At 45.4% G+C, this 23,338-nt stretch overlaps 2 protein-coding genes across 2 annotated transcripts; one reads left to right on the forward strand and one right to left on the reverse strand.

The window, feature by feature from the left end:
- The first annotated feature begins 1,305 nt into the window (after positions 1-1,305).
- LOC115394802 (protein ANTAGONIST OF LIKE HETEROCHROMATIN PROTEIN 1-like) lies at positions 1,306-3,853 on the forward strand. The gene is made up of 2 exons (XM_030100144.1): positions 1,306-1,772; positions 2,691-3,853. Exons 1-2 carry the CDS (start codon positions 1,434-1,436, stop codon positions 3,783-3,785), a joined length of 1,434 nt encoding a protein of 477 aa, XP_029956004.1. The 5' UTR covers positions 1,306-1,433; the 3' UTR covers positions 3,786-3,853.
- A 1,497-nt stretch (positions 3,854-5,350) lies between these two features.
- On the reverse strand, positions 5,351-7,780 carry LOC115394656 (trihelix transcription factor GT-3a-like). Its single transcript, XM_030100013.1, has 3 exons — positions 7,170-7,780; positions 6,768-6,971; positions 5,351-5,763 (listed from the first exon to the last, which is right to left on the reverse strand). Exons 1-3 carry the CDS (start codon positions 7,531-7,533, stop codon positions 5,351-5,353), a joined length of 981 nt encoding a protein of 326 aa, XP_029955873.1. The 5' UTR covers positions 7,534-7,780.
- Between the last annotated feature and the right edge of the window lie 15,558 nt (positions 7,781-23,338).

The raw sequence follows: 23,338 nt of genomic DNA on the forward strand, positions 1-23,338 counted from the left end.
TGCGTTGCAAGCGCCGTGTGTAATTTGAACACGCGTTGAATTCCACACTTTACATGTGTCAACTTTGAGGTGTCAGTGATGCCCATGAAGCTTGCAACGCGTCCGGTGTGAACGCACCAAAATGCTTTCCGTGATTTTGCGTCAAAATACAATTGAAAACAATGGGAACGCGCGTTCCAGCGGCGACGAGACGCGATGCGTCAGACGCGTTTTCACGGCGCGTCGGGGTGTTGACATGTCGGTGGCACGATGTTGCAACGCGTCGCGATTTTGCGTCTGACGCTAAAGTTGGGAAATCTGAACTTTGATGCGTCACGATTTTGCGGCAAACCAATCAGAGAGCGTATCTATGGTGACGTAGGTCAGGGAGCAGGGACTGGTGAAAGCAACACTCATCCTGGTGCAGCTCCTGGAGCAAATAGTGAAACTCACCAAACTCTGACAGTCTGTGGATAATATTGTGCACCCAGGCATGGCATACTGTCCACCGACGGCGTTGTTGTCTGGCTTTATTAGCAATTAAAGCCAAGCCACCTGCTCAACAGGGTTAGCCATGATGCTAAGCTAACACAGGAAATACGGCCGGAAGCCCCGCCTACCCACCAGACGTGACGCGTTGTTCAGCGTCGGACCTCAGAATTGATGCGCGTTCAGCTTCTCGTGTTGATGCGATTGGTGAAAAATCGCGTTTGGTGTGAAGCTTTAGATGTTTGTTGTTTCAGCCTTTGGACACATGGTGGCAGTAATTAGACACAGGCTGTGCATGCGGAGGTCAAAGGTCACAGGAAGAGGAGGGCACACAGTTGTGGCCAGGGCAGGAACAGAGCAGGAACAGACGACCAGGACAAAGATTTCCAACTGTCTCCAGGAAAACCCCGGTATGATCATCATCTGCTTTCATCAAATAAACCTTCAACTAAACTGCAAGTAGACTGACTGGAAGTTCTGGTTTTAGGTCTGTACTGGTTCACTGCTGCTCCACATGTGTAGTCATGGCAACAACTGGACTATGGAACATTGAGGAACACTGAGGAACCTTCAGCTCCTCCAAGGTTTCATCAACATGAAACTTTTTCACATTAAAGAGGCTGCAGAACCAGAGACCTCCTGCAGGGGGCAGCAGCACTCCACACTGACTCAGAGCTCTTGAACTGTGTGTGTTCTTTATTTAAACATATGCCCCTTTTCCACAGCGCAGCTGGTGACGGTACGGGTCGGGTCTGGTAGGATCAGGTCGGTTAAAGCGTACCAGGCACAAATCACGTGTCGCGTTTCCATTGGAGGGGTTACCGCTGTAATGTAGGCGGGGTTATGAGTGTGTGCGTCACCACACAGGATGTGACGAGTAACGCGCTTGCAAAGGCGGGAGAAATTGTGGAAGAGTTTTGCGGAGACCCGCCATTGTCCACTGAAGAAGAGTTTTGCGGAGCAGTATGGACGACATCATCGGCGCTGTGTTTTTACTCTGTGCGTTCTACTACCTGGCTAAAACAAGACAGGCTGTATTAGAAAGAAGGGTCCATGAGGCTCGGAGAGATGCTGCAATTAAAAGGGAGAGAGTAGCGGACATGATCAGGCGGATGGCGGAGAGTTCAGACGAGGAGGCAAGCACCGGCTCCAGCACCGACTCCAGCACCGACTCCAGCACCGACTCCAGCACCGACTCCAGCTTTGAGGAGAGATGCGAGCAGGAGAGGCGCGAGCGGAAAAGACTCGTCCTGCGAAGAGCGCACTGGGAAAGAGAGCAATGCAGAAGAAGGCAACGCAACAGGGTAAGCCCATGGAGCATGTTTTATCCCCCGCTGCGTGTCCTGTCCGTCCACAGAATCCCCTGTGAACTCGCACAAGTTGTGATACATCCTTAGCCGTTCTTTTTTTGTGTGTTTTTGCTTTTTGGTGAACCCATATTAACTTCGTCTACATACCAGCATTAATGCCCCAATGGAAAATGAAAACATGTTTCAAGCTAGTCGGTCTGGTGAACTCAGCAGGGAAACGCGGTGGTACTAATAATGTGTATAATTGAACTCAAATTTTAGACATGTACGAGTCAAGTCCTGGTGTAGATGGACTATTCCTGTTCCTCATGTAGCTTCAGTAGTGAGAAAGGGAAGTTTAAATTAATTTATCTGTTCTGACCCAAAGTACCGTCCAGTACTGCAACTATAAAAACAAGATTTAACTACATATGACATCAAATGTGCTCGCAAAAAAGCTTGATTTGCTTTTATATACGTTAAAATCTGACTTAAATACACTCGCTGACAAAATAAAAGTGCTAAACAGGTTTCCCATTTTGGAAACATTTACAATTAATCAGTTTGCTTTTGTCTTGCTCGTGAACACTGTTGAGGTTTCTGTCCTATGTACAGCTTAACTATTCCATGTTCCTCTGTCATTTTGCTGACATCACACATGTCAGTGGAATACATACACACAAACACACATAACACAAAGGGGTGGCACAAATAGCATCAGATATTGCTTATGAACTACAAACTTCAATCTACAGGAACATATGACTTGGTTTATGTCCACTTCAATTTCAAGCTTCTGGTTTCTCGCCTGATAAACACATTTCATCTGGGGGTGAATAGGAAATGCAACGGAGTGGAAAAGAAAACGGTGTTTGGAGCTCTCAACTTGCTGTCACTTGCATCTAACTGTGTGAATCTGCTGTTGTCTCCCAGGTGATCCAGGCAGTGCTGCAACGTCGACGCCGCAGGCCCACCACTTGGGCTTTCAGTCGAAGCAGCGACTGGTGGGACGTCATTGTGCCTGGCTTCACAACCGCTCAGTGGGTCCTAAACTTTCGCATGTCAGAAGACACTTTTCAACACTTGTGTGAAAAGGTGCGTCCGGCTATGGAGAAACAAAACACCACCTTCCGCGCATGTGTCCCGCTGCGGAAAAGGGTTGCTGTTGCGTTGTGGAAACTGGCGACCAACGCTGAGTACCGGAGCATCAGCCACCTTTTCGGTGTCAGCATCACCACTGTGTGCCGCTGCGTGCAGGACTTCTGTGATGCTGCGCGTGAGCTGTTGGTCCCGGAGCTCATAAAGTTTCCCGACCTGCACACCCTGCAAGACATGTCAGCGTACTTCCATAGCCGGTGGGGGCTCCCGCAGTGTGTGGGTGCTATTGATGGGTCACATATTCCCATTATCGCACCACAAGACTTCCACTGCGATTATTTCAATCGCAAGGGCTGGCACTCCGTCATCCTCCAGGCGGTCGTGGATGGGAGAGGTCTCTTCTGGAGTGTGTCAGCTGGGATGCCTGGCAGTGTGCACGACGCGCGTGTACTCAGACTGTCCTCCTTCCAGGAACTGGTGGATCACGGCAGCCTGTTCCCCACACGCACCAGAGACATCGGTGGGGTGGATGTGGGCTACTACATCCTGGGAGACTCTGCCTACCCGCTGCAGAGGTGGCTGATGAAACCGTTCCTGGACACCGGGCGGCTGACAGCAGGTCAGCAGCTGTTCAATCGAAAGATCTCCAGGGCCCGGGTGGTGGTGGAGAACGCCTTCGGAAGGCTGAAGGGCAGGTGGCGCTGCCTTTTGAAGCGTAATGACAGTGACCTCACGCTCGTAAAGTCAATGGTGCTGGCATGTTGTGCTCTGCACAACCTCTGTGAGAGCCATGGCGAGGACTTCAACAATGAGTGGAACCTCACTGTGCAGGCTGGTGCTGCAGCAGAGCCTGAGGTGGCCCTGGGCCAGATTGCAGATGAAGACGGAAAAGATGTGAGGGAGGCACTGATGCTTCACCTCAGCTCATAAAGTGTATATACATTGTGATGCGTGTGTGTGTTGAACCCTTCCGCTGTGTCACTCGAAAGACGTGTGTTCTGTATGTGCATTATAATAAATGTGACACATTGATCCTTTGTCTCCTCGTTTTCTCTCTGCACGACACAAAAAGAATGGATGACACAGGTCATCACAGCTCCAAAAACGCCACATACCTGTTTCTGGATTGGTATGCATTGCAGGGACACAGCTGCCACTACAAGGAGTGACTGCAGACGTTGTCAATCATCAAACATTTCCACTGCACCATCCCTTACTTGCAACATATGGATTCCAAAAAACTTTCTTCCCAGATGAGGTTCAGCAGCAGCTGCGGCGTAACATGAGGCACACGTGACCTCCTGCAATCGACCGGTTAACCACCATTTCGCCCCTCTACAACTAGCATGCCTGCTATTTTTCCTACCACTTATGTGACACATATTTTCAGACTGACGTGGCATTCTGAAGGCGGCATGTGCCAACGCTGAATAATAAATATATATGGGGTGTGGGAATGTGACCTAAAAACAAAAGTTCAGTGCTTCTCTGAAACACAGACCAAAAGCTGTGGAATAAGTTCTTATAATAATTTATGCAATTTAAAAAGCACCTTTCAACACACCCAGGGACACCGAACATGTAGCAGTGACAAAGTAGGACTGACAAAAGTGCAGCCGTTACTCACTGTATTACTACACCTCCATCACTGTGTGGTACGCTGGCGCCACCGAAAGGGACAAAGTCAGATTACAGCGTACTGTATGACATGCTGAAAAGGAGATAGACTGCACGCTCCCACCCCTGGAGGACCTGTACGTCACCAGCTACGGTCCATCCTGACTACAACCTCCCACTTCAATAACAGCTTCCTCCCCTCTGCCATCAGACTGATGAACACAAAACAACTAATGTCTTTTACACACCAACAGCCCTGTTTGGGACTCCTGAATATATAAGATTTGTCTGCAGTACTACATTGCATTATACGCGGGTAACTACACACCTGCTGCTGCTGTGACCCACCACCCCAGCTGCTATGTTGTTCTGTACAATGTACACTAGTTTTTCTTGGTGGTTACTGAAAGATGTTATTGTGTTTTATATGTATTCAATCTTTTATTTTTCGATAGTTTACTTTTAATGTCACAGCATTCACATCGGGTACAATTCCTAGGTTGTGAACTTGTTCATGGCCAAGGGCAATAAAGTTCTATCTGGCTCTGTGTAGTGCTGACATGCACCTGCAGTGTGAACAGGCAGCGCTGAGTGTCTACAGGTTATTATTTCTGAAGCTCTCTCCGGTGCAAAGGCTCCACACTGGGAGGTGACTTACCACTGGTGGTTGGATGTGCACATCTGTTGGTGCAGTGCTGCAGAAACTAGTCAAGCAGACACTTTTGCTTTCAATTTTGCAGCCTACCAAATACTTGAGTGAGAAAAAAAAAATCGCATGACAAATTGTGTCATCAGGCTCACTGTGCGTGTGTAGACCAGAAACAAGAATCTGCAGACATTGACAGGGTTCACACACAACTTTTATTGCTCTCAGACAACTACTCTGTCAGCGCAGTGTCACGCAAGGCTGCCGAGCCCTGTGTCAGCGCAGACACACCCTGTGCAAATATTCTTGAGAAGAATTGGTTGTGGTCTTGGAGCTCCGCAGTCACTCTGGCTTCCTTCTGCCTGGCAGTTTCAGCCTGGGCCTCAAGAAACTGCAGGTGCAGACGCCGCTCTTCCTTTCTGTCCTGGTAGCGGGCACGGCGCTCCTCCCGGCGGGCACGCCGCTCCTCCTGGCGGGCTTGCATATCCTCACGGCGGAGACGCAGCTCCTCCTGGCGGGCACGGTCATGGCGCTCCAGCTCCTCCCTCAGAAGGTCGTGGTTGAGCTGTGCCAGCCTTGAGTCATTAGCTTGGAGCTCTCGGAGGACCATCGACAGCTCACTGGGATGATCCCGCCGCCTCCGTGCTGCAAAATGAAAGAGGGACAGAGAACGTTGAAGCACGGCCATTGCTTGACTCTTCTGTAAAGGATTCACCGTATTGTGGTCACTCTTTCACCAATGGTTCCCCGAAAACATGGCCTGGGAGAATCCCAACATGCTTTTTTTTTCTTTTCTCATCGAAACCTTTATTGTGTTAGTGTTGCTTCCTCTGCGAACACTGACGTTTTGTCCTGTCTGGACATCTATCTCGGTTTGCTGTCATACTATACAGCGAAGTTGCATCCATCTATACAACTAACCCCAATTGAAGACCCCGATGGACTCCTGGCGCAAGATGTCAGTGTACTTGACACATTTAATCACTGGCATTGTTTTGTCTTTCAATAGTTACTTCAGGGGCTTTGTCACTTACAGCCAATGTATTTATAGTTTTTCTATTTGGCAAATGTTCCCCTTTTGGATTGCGATGAGCTCCCAGTGCAGTGTCACACCTAACTCATCATTTAACTTATGCTCCAGCCAATAAAGTTATTATTCCATGGAAACACTCCACATCTGAGACAGAGTGTTGAAGTTGATTGTTTTTGCAAAAATGTCTCATTTCACTTGACTTAAGAAACATGCAAATAACAATTGTCTTAGAAGAAGTCTCTCCATACCGACGAAATGTAATATTTAAGTGCATTTATCTTAAATACATTAGAATTAGACATTTCCACTCAGAGCAAGTTCACAAAGCTTGCACAGATATGGATGTTTTGCAGTGTTATGAGCAACAGCATCCACAGACATATAGAACTCTCTCTCTCTCTCTCATATATATATATATATATATATATATGTAATTATTACTGTATATATTATTACATTACATATATTACACTCTGATTAACTTCAGGAATGTGTGACAAATAATAACGAAGGTCCATGGCTAGAAAAACTGGAGTGTACTGACACAATTTCTGTTGCGTTGATGTTGTGGACAGTCTCATGCAGCATCTACGACATGTACACGAGTCCTCCTCACCTGAGCGCTGCTGCGTGCGTGAAAGTGCCGGTGGAGTTTCACGTCCTCTGGGAGGTGGTATGGGGGAGCACGGCGGGTCGACTGACGGTGTGGATGAAGACGAAGATGACGCAGTAGTCGCCTGTGCAGGAGTGCTGCACCGAAAGTCGACCTCGCTGGGCCCAGAGGCAGGGGACTCCTCGCCCTGGAGCGACACACGTGCTCCTGCAGAAATACACCAAGAACACTTTCAGAGAGACACCGACAACAATGGAATGAAGCTAACCGGCTTAGCTGCGTGCTAGCTACTAGCTAGCGCCGCACATAAATGTAAATTTAAGACGGAAAGCACGGAGTGAAACCCTGGATTACTGCAAGGCAACACTGGTGGTTGAAAGCACAGTTAAGAATTGCACAACTCACCTTCGCCGTCCACAAGTGATCGGCAACGGGCTTCGTCGCTCTCCGCTGTGGCGTCCCTCCCTTGTGTGGCCGGTCTGTTGCCATAAATGGCGTCCATCAAATCCAACCACCGCCAGTTCTTTCTGTGGACCCCACTCCGGCTGTTGTGGTCCTTCACTTTGCGGTAGTCACCACGCAGTTTCTTTAACTTTGCGCGGCACTGCTCGGCGGTGCGGTCGAACCCCAGCTCCTTCATGCGACCAGAAATCACAATAAAGGTCTTCTGGTTGCGCACGGCGCCATCCAGGTCCCGTTGTATGTCCTCCTCGCCGACAATTCCAAGGAGGGCTTCGACTTCGCCGTTACACCAATTTTCGGTCGACATTTTTGGCCAAGAGTCCGCGAAGCACGTCCTGAACAACTGTTCATCAGAGATGAGATCATCAGAGATAGTTCGCTCTTTCGCGGGCTAGCCAGAGTGGCACATTTCACGGACCAATCAGCAGACACGGGTGCTCAAGTCCCTCCCTACCATATCCGGAACAGTACGGGTGGTAGCTGCTCGCAAGCAGGACCGACAAATGGTCGCGGTTGGTCACGGCTCGTCACCCTTATGACGTCACCAGTGGCTATGGAAACGCGCGCATATCCGATCCGATCCTACCAGATCTGAACCATACCGTCACTGTGGAAAAGGGGCTATGGAGTCTGACAGTGACCCACAGGGGGCGCCCTCAGTATACTGCAACCAGCAGCATGATGGGAAACCACAGAGGGAGGATGGATGGACAGATCGATGAATAATCAACCTTTGAAAATATTTAAAACCTTCAAACAAATTAGTCAGAAAACAAAACCATTCCCATGAATGTTGACTGTGAAGACAGAGATGCAGTGAAGTAGAAGCTCTGTGGTGCAGCGGTTCACTCTCCTCTCACATTGGAACTGTTCTGGGTTTGAATCTGTCAGCCTGAAAGAGCTGCAGAAAATATAACTATAGTTAGAATTGTGGCTGTTGTGATGAAAAATGTATCCCAGCTGTTTGGTGCTGTTTTCAGAACACAAAAAAACCCAAAAAGTCACTGATACTTTGAGAGACACCTTTTAAAACTTGACTTTAGAGAAACTCTGAATTTACTTGTAATCCAGCAGAAACCAAGTCATGTAATAGTTGTTGGACTTGAGTCCATTTTCATCTCAGAGTTTCACCAACAGCTGGATAAATGTAGTGATGATGAGTGACTGTAACCTCAGCTGTGGAAGGAACTCAACAGTTTTCACATTAATCCATTACATTAATCACATTAATAACTGTTGGTCCCAGTTCTACTTGTAGGAGACAGAATGAGGTTAAGGTGCACTGTTTGTTTAAGTGTGGGTGTGTGTGTGTGTTGCGGAGGTGAGGTTCACTTGGAGTGGGTGTGTGCACGTGTGGATGGTTATGCGTAAAGGTATCCGCTCACCTGTGGTGCAGGTGGGAGAGTCAGGGTCGGGGAGTAGCCGTATTTTTTGTTGACCGCACTCATTTTTCCACATCCTTTTTTACAGTTCAACTTCTGTTTTTTTCATGTCATTATCATCACGTTGCTGTGTCCTGATAGCTCTGTCTGTTTGCTCCGCAACAAATGCATCACACTTATTTCTGGATCAGAGCGTATTTTTGCACCAGTCAAACAATCTGCGCGTCTCAAATATAAGACACCAGGACCCGACCTCAAACTCTCAGCAGCTGCAAGGCTGGAAAGGGGAAGCCGCAATACTACTTTTATGTATTAAAGCTCATATTTTCAATTAAATGGACAGTGAAACTGCTCAAAACCTATCTGTCTATCTAACCCTTTCCCTCTAAATTCTGCTGAAATGAACATGATGGTTTAATATTTAGTGAAACTGATTTTAATTTAACCATTAATATGATCTCAAATATAAGTAAATAGCTGTTATAAAGTTATCAACTATTTGCTGAGAAGTACATCATATTAAACCTAGAAGAAAATTAAATGTGACAAAAATCAAGATATTAGCCTGAACATTTATCTGAAATTTGGGGAAAATTAAGCAAATCATGTATTTTTTAAGTAATTTAAAGGTCATAAAAACAGCTTAGAATTTGTGAAAATAATAAATAAATAAATATCTGATTTTTTTTCTTTCTGTAGTTTTTCTCCTTTCAAATAGAGTAAAGGAACAGAACAAGTCTTGAGGGTGGGGCTAGCCCATCACTGCTTCCTGGTTCCTGAGCCAATCAGATGAGAGTTCTTAAGGTTGGCCAACAAGAAGTAGTGTTTGGTGTTTTATGTCACCAACATCTTCAGCTCCAAAAAAAAAAATTCCAAATACTTTTTCAGTGGCAACAACAAGACAAAAAAGGTATTTGAATAACAACTGGCTGTGTACAGTAAATTGTCTTCACTCGATTGAGTGAAGTGAGATGAGTTTAGGAGCTACATTCTCCGTTCACTCCTAAACTGGCAACCTGAGCAACTCTCTGAAGGAGGGGTGGAGTCAGAAGAACCATCTCTGTGGTTTTAAAATGGACTGAAGTTCTGATTTGAAACATTCAGAGTCAATAGAACCACGAGCGGAACAAATCAGAGCCGGGGCGGGGCAAATGACTGGGCTCTTTAACACAAATAAAGCTCATGATAACGATCATTTTACATCTTTGCATCCACGTGCATCATCGAAAACGGGCCAAAAACCCCGGCAAACGGTCAACAAAAATTATGGCGACCCCGCTCTCCTCTCTCCACCTGCCTGCAGGTGAACACACCTTTTAATAACTACCTGACAGTGACCGCCCACCACCGCATGCGTCACGTGACCAAGCACCCTTGCATTACCATGGAAACCTTAAACACCCAGTGACACATACACACCCTATATTATGGCTCCGACAGCGGCTGCTGGTCTTCCAAAGAGGGGAAGCTCATTTTCAGCATACATTGTAATATGTGTAATCTGTTTTTGTATGTAAATTCTATTAGCTTTCATGCCTTTTGTACGCCCTGACAAAGTTAGACAGATCCTCAAAGCCCACTTGTGACCAGACAACACATCCCTGAGATGGTTTCATCCAGTGGCGTGGCCAGCAGTACATTTTATTGGTTACAGCACTTCAGTCTGCAGCTCACCTTGTCAGACCAGGACAGCTGAAAAGACCTGTTACTTTTCTCCAACTTTTGCACCAGCTCAGTCTTAGGAGTTGATCTGTCCTGTAGTTTAGCACCAATTTTCTCTTCGTAAGGAAGAATATCAAATGGCTTCACCAAAATCCGGTCCACAACATTCACATTGTCTGCCGTTGTGTGCAGCTTGTGAGCAGCTGGAGCTGCTGGAGGCCTGAGTTTGAGAGTGAGAGACGGGGAGAAGCTCTGCAGCTGCTGGTCGAGGACAGAAACCACAGACGAGTCTCCAAACACAACGCTAGTTGTTTTTCACCAACACAAAGTCTCCGAGAATCAGTAAAACCTCCAAATCAACTCAGAATAACCCAGTGAAAAACTTCAGAAGCGCTTTGGTGCATTATTTTTTACTTCAAGATCACCAATTTGCTCATTTCGCTGTCAATCAAGCTTCAGACAGATCAGCCAATCAGCACGCAGAAGCTCTGCGTGCAGGCCAGCCCACTGCCCCATAGACCCCCATTGAAGCCCGGTAGTCCGATGGGCGGGACCAGTCCAGCATTTTATCCAATGAACATCCAGTTTCACTGCAGCAGAACAACCCACTCTAGCTTCCGCATGGACGCTCAGCGTCCGGCTGTTTAAAGCGCCGTGCCGCTGCGAGGAGTGGTGAGAAAAAAGCCGAGTCAATTACCTGAGATAAGCAGCTGATTCTGAACAAAAGATGAACGTGTTATAGCACACATTTAGTCAATAAAATGTTCACACAACAGTAAATATTGGACCGCTTATTTTTTTGACATTTTAGAGGAAGTTAAGCTTCCCTTGCAGTCTTAGAGCTATCACTACTGTTTTACATACACGACCACAACAGCAGGGCTCCCAAACTTCAGCACCATGGAGAGCGACCACGTCATTTTGACGTCCATCAAACGGACATGAAGAAAAAAAAACCAAGAGAACAAGAAAAACATTAGGTTACATAATCACTAATCACAAAACTTCACAAATTCAAAGCAGTTCAGCACCACGGACAGCGACCACATCATTCTGACACCCACTTTAACTGTTTCAACTGCGAGCCTGTATCAGTAGCTATAACCTTGCTGGGAAGCTGAATTCTCGCGGTATTTGTTCACACACACCACGAGAATCCATCTTGGAGCGCTTGCGCTCATACGCTCGGGCTCGGATTTTTTTCCTTTAGACCAATCACGTGTCGTTTAGGGTGGGACATGAAGGTTTGACGAAAGCAGGAAGCAACGGACTGCTAATAATATTAGCATGACTAGCGCAGATTTTCGCAACATAAACGACAAAAATCACTCAATATCTTGTCACGAATCTCACTTTCTATCCACTGTGGGCATGATTGTTGATATTCACTTGCTGGGTGCATGCTGTTGACTTCATTTTTTTCTTTGCGGTGATTGGCTGAAACCAAACATGGTTAGGCGGGTGCACTGTGTCCTTCCGTCCAATGACAACAAAGAGTTCTACAGCAAGTCCCCCCTTCCCCGAACAGATTTGCTGAGTGAAATCCCAGATTGACATATGAAGCAATTCGTTGCTACACATGTCAAGATGGCTTTTGCCAGGTTACAGTAGCTATAAAGTTCAGTAAAACTGGCACAGCAGCTCACATTGTCACAAACAGTTTCAATATGAAGAACTATCGACCTACTCACCACTATTTGAAGGTCATACAACGAGCCTTGCACTCCGTGAACTCGTCCACATTGCTCATATCCATTTTCTTTGCTCTCTCATTCTCAAATCATGGGAGGCCCCGGCGTCTCCAGCTCCGTTGAGCCATGGTGGAGGCCTGGCTCCTTGTAACATGCTTTTCCGAGCCTGCTAAATTCAGCTACAGGCAATACAGCCTATTTTAACACCCGTGGTATGATGGAGTACTTTTATATTACAAGATAATTCTATATGCCGTGTTTTCAACACTGACGTTCAAACAACTGGACTTCACTGAACCACGCCTCTCCCCATATTGGTAACTCTCATGTTGTCATGTGATGAACTGGCAAGACAGCATGTCCATGATGACCATAGACACATTATACATAAACTCTCAGTCTGTCACTGAACTTAATGTTTTTAAATGTCATCTGAAAACGCACTTTATCTGTTTAGCGTTTGACGTTTAGCCCCTTTTAGAACTGTGTTTCTTAAAGTGTTTTTACTTATTCATTTTATTTTACTCTGTTAAGCGCCTTGTGCTCCTTTTGGCGGTTGGAAGGTGCTTTAGAAATAAAATTTGATTGATTGATTGATTGATACCGCGATCTTGTGGAGTTCAGCACAGAAGCAACAGTGCATGGAATTCTATGGAGGTAAGAAGTTTTCCTTCATCCTAAAGTAAACTATGATGCTGGGCACATGGATTTGATGCTTCATGATTGGTGCCACTGATCTTCGTAGAGCTACTATCCAGTAGGTTTGGGGAGCTCGATCTTGGACTGAATATTCATATAGATTACTCAAATATGTAAGATTGAAGTCCATTTTTCATGACAGGGCTCCTTTCAGTCTGCCTCGGCCAGAGGTGTGATTCCCTCCTAGCCCCCTGAAGCCCCGCCTCTTAATGTTACTTATTTCGCCTTTAAAATTTGACTGAAATTTTGAATGAAATCATCAAAAACGTTGTTGGAATTTCTGTAAAAACAATGTAAAATTTATCTAAAATTACAGAAAATTTGAAAATTCGTCTCAAATTCAGCAAACACATATCTAAAATGCTATGAGTGTGTGTGTCAGTCTGGTCAGTCAGATCGACAGACACCCTCAGTTCGCGCCGTACAACTTCTCACTTTTTGCGTGTTTTCTGTGCAGGAAACAGCGACGAACAAAACATCTGGAGGCTGAAGAGGAATTTTATTTTTTTTATGTGGATCATTTTTATTTTTATTCATTTTTGCTTGGAGGATGTCATTGTCGCACCTGAGGAGGATGAGGAGAAGCTGAAGGCACGGGAGGAAGTTTTGGGAGATGTCGGAGGAGGAAGCGGAGCAGACGGAGTGAGGCTGCCCTGTGCGCACCTCCCTTCCCCGGCTGGACAGACGCGCCACGGTCCGCTCCTGGAGGACACCTCCGAGCTCCTGCTCGTTTCTTCCTTCATCTCCATCACCATCATCATCGCTCTAGTCTCTGGATTAAAGGAAAGCCGCAGCAGCGCCGAAATCCCGAAATGGCTTGTGGCCTGCCACTAGGTGGCAATGCCATATGGCCGTTCTGTTGTGCCACAAGCCATTCAGGAGTGGCTTATGGCTGACCCAGTACTGGTTTATGGCAAGACCACTAGAGGGAGTAGCGTGTAAATGCCAGTCGTCTTGACAACCACAAATTCACTTTATGGTACAGGGTATTTGCAATGTGTTTTTTTTTTTTTTTTTTTTTTTTTCGTAGGTGTAGGTTTTTTGTGTAGGGCAGTGCGACAGGACTGGGGTGGTGCATATGGCATTACAGGTTTGCCACATGGCGTGTCATATTTGCCATATGACATTTCATTTTTGCTACATGGGATTTCGTGTTTGCTGCATTGCCTTTCAGTTTTACAATGTTCTATTTCTGTGTAATGGCAAGACATGTACTTGTACTTGTATTTTTATAAATTACTGTATATTATCAATAGTGTTATATTAAAACTGTTCTAACATACCTATTTTTTTGGGTATTTTTATTTATTTTTTTAAAGTGTCTCCTATTGGTCATGTAAATAATATCACGGACTGAAGGAGTGTTTTTTTTTTTTTTTTTTTTTAACAGGGCGTTGCTCCGAGAAGTTTGAGCACAAATACAATTCTCAGCATTGAATAATGACTTCAGGTAGATGTTCAAAACATAAAAAAATCATTAAAATAGGATCTGAAACAGATCAGAAGCCACAATATGAAACAGAAAAAAAAAAGACTATGAACGGGGAAGTCTCTAAATTATAATTTATACAGTGATTCTCAAGCAATGGCTGGCATTTACACGCTACTCCCTCTAGCCATAAGCCAGTACTGGGTCAGCCATAAGTCACTCCTGAATGGCTTGTGGCACAACAGACCGGCCATATGGCATTGCCGCCGAGTGGCCGGCCACAAGCCATTTTGGGATCTCGCTGTCTCTCGAAAGCCGCAGCAGCGCCGAGATCCCCCTCCTCCTCCTCCTCCTCCTCCTCCTCTGAGGGGCTGTGGCTCCCCTCGGTGGAGTTTCTCCGCTCATGGATCGGCCACTCGGTGCCTCCTCTCCGAGTGGATGTGGCAGCGGTGTGCGGTGATGCTGTGACGCACAGCAACACTTTATGTGATCAACGCAGGAGTTTCACATGTGAGTAACCTTTTTATTATTATTCGGTGGGGGAACTTTCACCTTTCAGACCATCAAACTGAGAGCACATTTAATGTCTTAAATAAAATAAAAAAAACAACTTTTTGAAGAGAGCTTAGTTGTTTTTCCTCCAGAATGTTCATAGTTCCTGTAACTCAGACCTCAATCAATCAATCAATCAATTTATTTTTGTATAGCCCAGTATCACAACAACAGTTGCCTCAGAGGCTTCAAGATGTTACATTGGTTGGTAAAAATAAAAACAGTGAATAAGCATAATGGTAATATGTCAATATTTACAGTAACGAGACAAAACGAAGCAACCACTGCCTTAGACCCTCACATCCGGCAAGAAAAAACTCCAAAAACCCAGTGGGAAAAGAAGAAATCTTGGGGAGAACCACAGTATGGAGGGATCCCTCTCCCAGAGACTGACAGCTATGGCAACAGCTAGCATGAGACAACAAGAAGTAAAGCCTAGGACTATGTTGAGGACAGTCCGTTGGACGGTCCAGCACAAGAACCACGGATCCCAGAGATAGAACTGAAGCCAGTCCACGGGCAGGACCGACAGGAATGTCCTCCCGGTCCGGCCGGAGCTTGTTCGTAGGCCCTCGTGATAGTGGAGTCAGCAACTGAAACTGGAGAAGACTCCCCCTCGAAGGGGGGGACAGCAGGTGAAAAGCAATGAAGGGACTAAAGGGAATAACATTCAGACATTAGAGGATAGGGCTCAGTGCACCGTACTTCCCACAGCATTCGAGCTCCTAGGGCAGCTTTGTGGATAGTTTAGTATTAAAGTAGTATTTAGTTAGTATAGTTTAGTTTAGTTTAATTTAGTTTGGTTTAGTTTAATTTTGTTTAGTGTAGTTTGGTTTAGTTTAGTTTGGTTTAGTTTGGTTTAGTTTAGTTTGGTTTAGTTTAGTTTGGTTTAGTTTGGTTTAGTTCAGTTTGGTTAGGTTTACTATAGTTTAGTTTGGTTTACTGTAGTTTGGTTTGGTTTACTTTAGTTTGGTTTAGTTTAGTTTAGAATCCCTAGCTGACCTGATCATAGGCTGCATCGAAGAGAAACGTCTTGAGCCTAACCTTAAATGTGGAGACTGTGTCTGCCTCTTTGACACCACTTGGAAGCTGGTTCCATAAAAATGGTGCCTGATAGCTAAAGACTCTTCCACCGAGTGTCCATTTAGAGACTCTAGGAGTCACCAGTAACCCTGCATTTTGAGAGCGGAGTGCTCTGATTGGTTGATAAGGCGTTAAAGCATCTTGGAGATAGGTTGGAGCCATCCCATTTAGGATATTGTAAGTGAGGAGAAGGATTTTAAATCAAACTCTAAACTCAACTGGAAGCCAGTGAAGAGATTTTAGAACGGGAGTAATGTGTTCACGTCTTCTAGTTCCAGTTAATAATCTGGCGGCCGCATTTTGAACCAACTGAAAGTTTTTTAATACACTTTTTGGGCAGGCTGCGAGAAGGGAGTTGCAGTAGTCCACTCTAATAGAAACAAATGCATGGATGAGTTTTTATGCATCGCTTCTAGGTAGAATGTTTCTTATTTTAGCTATGTTGCGCAAGTGGAAATATGCTGTTTTACAAGCCAGGTTGATGTGTGCTTTAAAGGAGATATCCTGATCAAATAAGACCCCGAGGTTCCTGACAGTAGAGGAGGAGGATACACTGACGTTATCTAAGGTGATAATCTGTTCAGATAGACACTCTCTCAGTTTTTGGGGGCCTAGTATAATGACCTCTGTTTTGCCAGGATTAAGACGGAGATAGTTCGTAGTCATCCAGGATTTAATTTCTCTGATACAGTCACTGAGTCTGTCTATTTGATTAGTTTGATCAGGTTTCATAGATAAATACAGTTGTGTGTCATCTGCATAGCAATGAAAATTGATATCGTGACTTCTAATTATGTTCCCTAAAGGAAGCATATATAACAGAAATAAAATTGGCCCGAGCATGGACCCTTGAGGAACCCCATAACTGACCTGGGAGCACGGTGAGGACTGTTGGTTAACATGAACAAATTGGTACCTGTTAGATAAATAGGATTTGAACCAGCAGAGGGCTTTTCCTCTGATGCCAACCTCACATTCTAACCTCTGCAGGAGAATATTGTGGTCGATTGTATCAAAAGATGCACTGAGGTCTAAGAGAACCAGGATTGAGACTAGACCTGCGTCAGCCGCCAATAGCAAGTCATTAGTGACTTTAACTAACACAGTCTCAGTGCTGTGATAAGCTCTATATCCTGACTGAAATTTCTCAAATAAACTATTGTCCTGTAGGTGGCGGCAAAGCTGTTTAACCACGACTTTTTCCAGGACTTTTGAAATAAAAGGCAGATTTGATATTGGTCTGCAGTTGGCTAGAATATCAGGATCAAGATTAGGTTTTTTCAGCAGTGGTTTGATTACTGTGAATTTAAATGACTGTGGCACATAGCCATTTTCTAGAGACGTATTTATTATAGTTATGATCGTATTTAAAATAACTGGAAGAATATCTTTGAAAATCTTAGTTGGAATTGGATCTAGGAGACAGGTCGAGGTTTTAGAAGACATTACAATAGAAGTAATCTCAGCCCCATCTACTGATGAGAAACTATCTAGTATTTCAGGTATTTCAGGTGGAGGCAGTGGCTGGATTCCCTGAGCTTGATCTGAGGAAAGCGCTTCACTGATTTTGCCTCTGATGGTTATGATTTTATCATTAAAGAATTTAAGAAAGTCATGGCAGTTTAAAGATTCTGGGATTACTGGTTCTACTACAGTATGACTGTTTGTCAGTCTGGCTACAGTGTTGAACAGAAACCGAGGGTTATTTTTGTTTATTTCTATTAAACGAGAGTAATATAATGTCTTGGCTTTAAAAAGAGTTTGTTTATAGCTTAGCAAGCTACATTTCCAAGCCTTCAGAGATTGTTCTGATTTAGATTTATGCCACAGTCTTTCTAATTGCCGAGTTTTTTGTTTGAGAACACGGGTTTCAGAATTAAACCATGGAGCAACGCGCCTGGGTCGATTGGTTTTCAGCTGCAACGGAGCCACTCCGTCAAGGGCAGGTCAGTGTTGCCAGATCCTCATGGTAGTTTCCAGCCCAAGCACTGCTGAAAACCCGCCCATTTACACACACAACAGAAAACACTTCCTAAGCATACAAACCTTCACATTGTGACCATAACGAGGATAAACAACTGTATAAGACAACGCAAGTAACACCTCTCTGTTGCCACAATAAAATTATTAAGCAAAGACAATGCATTTCAAAACCAGCAGCTGCTCTCTCTCATCTGCACAGCACGGTTCTCACATGCACGCACACGCACACACGCGGACACACATATGCACATCCTAATGAAATTATCTTACCTTCATGAAGAATCGGGCTGAAGTTCCATTTCTTTTTCTTTTTTATTACTTTGAACGTTGAACTCGCCAATTAACAGGGAAACCAGTCCTTCCAAAACACGGGCTCCTCTCCGCTCCAGGTTCTACACGCTCCTCCTCCGCTAGCTAGCTGCTGCGTTCAGGTGACTGGAGCAAGCTGCGGAAAACTGAAACTCGGTCGTTCACATGAAGGCAGCGGTGACAGCTGGACTCAGGAGACACTCAGGAGACACTCAGGAGACACGTGAAGGAAGCGTGGACAATTTGCACAAAGGAACGGCTTTCAGACAGCTGTGAACCGGCTCTCATCGTTCACTTCAAAAAGCCGTTCAAGTAACTGTCTGTGGAGGATGACAATGGTTGCTGCAGACTACTGGTTTTCTGTATCTGCCGCCTTGCAGTCGTCTCAGCTCGGCAGGTACACAGTGGAGGGGGGCGTGTGGCGTTTCTGCACCAGCCGCGGAAGAGCCGACAGACGTGATTTCCGTAAAAAATTCCGCTATCGCGGAACTTGGGCTCCCGCCCAAGTCTGATTTTTCCAGCCCAAGGAGTTAAAACCAGCCCAATTTTTACATGCCCGCCCAAGGCTCTTTTTCCCAGCCCAATGACTTTTAAAGTAGCCCAATTGGGCGGGAACCCGCCCAATCTGGCAACACTGGGGCAGATTTTAGTGAGTGCATAACACTGTCAATGAACTGATCACTATTATCACCACTGGTCAATAAGCTCATTTCTGTGGGTTCACAAGATAATACAGCAAATGCAGGCTGGATCAATTCTTTGTACCGAGCCACAGATTTTTCAGATAATGTCCGTATCAGCTGAATTTGATCTTTTTGAGCAAAGTAGTCTTCAATCAAAACCTGAAAAGTAATTAAAAAATGGTCTGAGAGTATGGTGTTCTGAGGGAGAACATTTAGGTCACTGACTTCTATCCCATATGTAAAGACCAGATCCAGGGTGTGCTTGTGACTATGAGTGGATTCATCAACATTTTGAGTGAAACCGATGCTATCTAATACTGCAATAAACGCATTACTCAAACTGTCACCAGAATCATCCACATGGATATTAAAGTCACCTTTTATAAGGATCTTATTATGAGCCAATACTAAAGTGCTTAAAAACTCTGAGAACTCAGTTAAAAAGTCAGAGTAAGGACCAGGAGGTCGATACACAATAATTAATAGCACAGCCTTTTGATTCTTCCAATTTGGACAAGTAAGCGTTAGTATTAAGCTTCCAAAAGAGTTTGAATTTAACATTAGTTTTGGGTTTAAGAAGAAGACTGGAGTGCGATATCACTGCCACACCTCCACCTCGACCTGTTGATCTAGCTGTTTGGAAATTAACATAGGTTGGAGGGGTACATTCACTGAGCCTCACATAGTCATCTTGCTGAAGCCAAGTTTCTGTTAGAGCAAAGAGATCAATGTTATTGTCACCGATAAGGTCATTAACTAACAGAGATTTAGTGGAGATTGCTCTAATGTTTAGTAGACCACATTTTATGTATTTCCTACTGGAAAAGTTATTCTGTCTCGTACAGGTGTTAAGCTTGTTACCCATTGACTTTTTTCTAATGCTTTGAGCACTATGGACAGACACAGTCTCTGTTAGCCTAGGTAAACCTCCATGCTTGACTTGTAAAAATCCGGGAGCAGGATTAGTGACGGGATCAATAAGATCAACAGAGGAGCGTTCTACACGACTGCTCTGCGCCCGGGGCTCATAGCTGGATTGTCAATTTAGGGTACTGAGCCGATCAGCCATATTGTGAGCTAAAAGGGCTGCACCATCCAAAGTTGGGTGGATGCCGTCCCTGCGGATGAGCCCAGGCTTTCCCCAGAAGGTGCACCAGTTGTTTAGAAAAATAACTCCGTTTTCCTCACTCCATCTAGACAACCAGCGATTGAATGATGAAAGTCGGGTATACATTTCATCATTGACCAAATTGGGCAGGGGACCAGAGAATATTACGGCATCAGACATCGACTTAGCCAATTCACACACCGAGGCTACTTGTAATTTGAGCACCTCTGATTGTCTCCGCCGGGCATCATTACCGCCTGCGTGAATCACGACTCGACGGAATCTCCTACCTTCCTGTTTTAAAAGCCTAAGGTTCCCCTCGATGTCCCCCACTCTGGCCCCCGGGTAACACCTAACCTTCACCGCTGGCAGCTTCACGTCTCTAACTATAGAGCTGCCAATCACCAGCGTGTCCAGTTCAGCCGGTGTGTCGTCGCTGAGGGGAGAGAACCTATTGCAGACGTGAAGCGGTTCTTGGAGTGCTACATGGCGGTGCTTAGCACGAGCCTTCCTCCGGACTGTCACAAACCGGAGCTGGTCTTGTCCCGGCTGCTCGGGACATGCTGCGGGGCTAGGCAGCCGCCTGTTGTGTAGTGTGGAGGCGGTGAAGCCTCCTGCTCTCTCTCTCTCTCTCTCTCTGCGGGCTGCTTCTGTGTCGGAGGAGAGTTTTTACTGAGAATCTGAGCTGAGAGCGCAGCGCCGCTCCTCTGAGCGTTTGGAGCAACGAGAGAGTTTTCGATGATCCTCCTCTTCCTGTACTCCTCAACTTGTTCCATGAATTAGACTCGTGTTTTCTTTATTTTTTTACGACCTTATAGTGGAAATAATCCACTTCTGATTGTCAATGCACCTAATTTATAAAACTTCCTCCCTAATGATAAAATTCTGATGCCATATCTGTGTAATTCGTGTGTTTTTGAAAGATTTCTACTTGAATTATGTCACAGGCTAAATGGACTATATGGACTACACTGATATAGCACTTTTCACCCTGCACTGACAGAGCCCAAAGCGCTTTACACTGCAATATCTCATTCACCCATTCACACTCACATTCACACACCAGGGGAGGCGGCTGCCATGCAAGGCGCTCAGTCCGTCCACTGGGGGCAATGTAGGGTTCAGTGTCTTGCCCAAGGACACTTCGACATGCAGACAGGGGGAGCCAGGAATGACTGCTCTCCCCACTGAACCACAGCCGCCCCACAGCCGCCCCACAGGTAGATTCTGTGGGGGGTGTGGCAAAGCTGGGCTGGAGAGTGTGTGTGTGTGGTTGAGCCCAGCCTCCCTCCTGGAATCAGTAAGTTGGACGCAGGTGTGTGTGTGTGGGCAGCATGTGTGTGATTCCAGTGGCAGGGAGAAGAGAAGAGAGAGAGACCTGGGGCATGAGCGGAGAGAAAACAGAGACCCGAGGGGCATCAGAGGGACCCTGAGACGGACCCTGAGACGGACCCATAGGGACCGCGGACCAAAGAGGAAGAGCGAGAGCTTCCTGGGCAGTGGCAGGAAGCATCATGGGAGCACAGGAGGGGGGGAGAGTGCGAACCCCCTCCTTCCAGCTAAGTTTTTCCCTTATGGCTTTTGTTGGTGGTTGTCGGTCAGAGTCACAGCTTGTTGTTTCTTGTGTGGTGTGCTGCAGTGTGTAGTGCCAGTGGCTCTGGCCCAACCAACCCCTAGCCAAACGCAAGTGCTCGACGCTTGCCGCTGCTCCCTTTTTAGTGACGGCTGCCCTACCCTGCCCCCTCCTTCCAGGTCCCTTCTCTGTCTGCGCGTGCGGGAGGGAGACACACGTCGTAGAAGGAGGGCGTCCACCAGCCCCTGAATACCCAGCTGATGCCCACAGCAGGAGAGGAGTAGCGCACCAAGGACCCTGAGCCAGACCCCACGTTCACCGGATATATTTATTAGGTTTTAGAGTTTTAGGTTTTTAGTCGGCGCCGTTTTAAGGACTTCTTTTTTTAATTATTTATTTTTTTAAATTAATAAATCCAGTTTTAGAGACACTTGCTCCCAGTGTTGAATGTTTTATCTATTTAGAGAGACTCCCCATTGTGACCTAAGTAAACTGGAGCTCTCCGCCCTGTGACAATTATCTCCAGTGTTCTTCTTTGACAGCGTCCCACAGCTCTACAGCTTGAATTTTGTGCTCTTGTCTGGAGTTTTTGCTGCTCTGAAGCTTCAATATCACTTCAGTGTTTCTGGATAAGACCATTTTAAATTATATTTTGATATTTTGAGAGGAGAAATTACATTTTAAAGCTTTGTGGTTCAAATCCTTTCAGCCGTGGCTGTAAATTCATAGCCTCGTAAGCCAGACCCGCTCACTCCGTTACACACACCTCAGTTAAGCTTAGTCTGCATAGGAGCCCATTGAAACTTCTTGCAGGGGGCGTCGGTTACTCCTTTGACTGACAGCGCACTTCAGCCAATCAGCGCTTCAAAACAAATACGTCATCAAAATACGTTCGCTTCTCTAAGGATTAGCATTAGCTCATTAGCTCGAGCTTCCTTACACGCAAAGACAAGCGAAAACGTCTTTTCCTGTTAGAAACTCACGAAGCGCAGACTCTTGCTCTTGCTTGATTGTTGTAATTCTTGGTATTTTGGCTATAACTTTACTGATTGCAGCTTTCAGACGATGGTTAAAGTTAAAGTCTGTCATCTCCGACACGCGTAGCGATAGCGTCACTTCCGGTTTAGCCACTGGAATTCGCCAAAAAAAATTTTAAAACAAAAAGCGGCAACGCTGATTGGCTCCGCTGCTTCGGGACTGCCTGAAATCCTCTTCTATGGGCTCCTACCCAGACTGAGCTCATCTCCAAAATCCAAACGGATGAGGAGTGGGCGGGGCTGGGTTACGAGGCAAGTAAATTCACACAGTAACAATTGAGTTTTCTCCATATTTGATCAAATCTGACGTGATGTTCATGGTTTTCTGTTTGTGGCTCTTTTCTGTCCCCTGGCTGCTCTGTGCTGAGATTTAGACATACGTTCTCATGTTTGAGGCTTTTGTTGCTCTGAAGCTTTAAAATCTCCAAAATGTCATCCATGAGGGAAATTTTATTTGATTGTTTTCAATCTGAACTTAACATATTTTCTGGACACTTTTGGTCTTTTTGTGGAAGAAATCTTCTGGTGATTGTAAATTAGCACATCTCAGACTTAATTTTCACTCTTTTGTCTGCTATGACAAAGCCTGATAATTCTACACAGCAGAATTGACTTGATTTTCTGTTAGATTGTGGGAATTTTTCTTCCTTTCTTCCTCTAACAGCTGTTTCTTGTTTTTTTATTCCATCATATTTGCTCATCTGAGAGTTGCTCTAAATCCCAGAATCTTTTAAAGCTCTGAAATGTAAAAGATAAAAAAAAAAAAATTGTTACCTTTGAACTAGAGATTTTTTTTTTTTTTTTTTTTTAGAAAGATAAAGAGAGGGAGAAGGGGGGGGGCACAACTTATGTACAAATTAACAATACAAAAACAGTGTTGTCGACACACCACACGCAACCAAGAACAATCCCAAACCCCAA

This window comes from Salarias fasciatus, chromosome 9 (genome assembly GCF_902148845.1).
Source record: "Salarias fasciatus chromosome 9, fSalaFa1.1, whole genome shotgun sequence".
NCBI lineage: Eukaryota > Metazoa > Chordata > Actinopteri > Blenniiformes > Blenniidae > Salarias > Salarias fasciatus.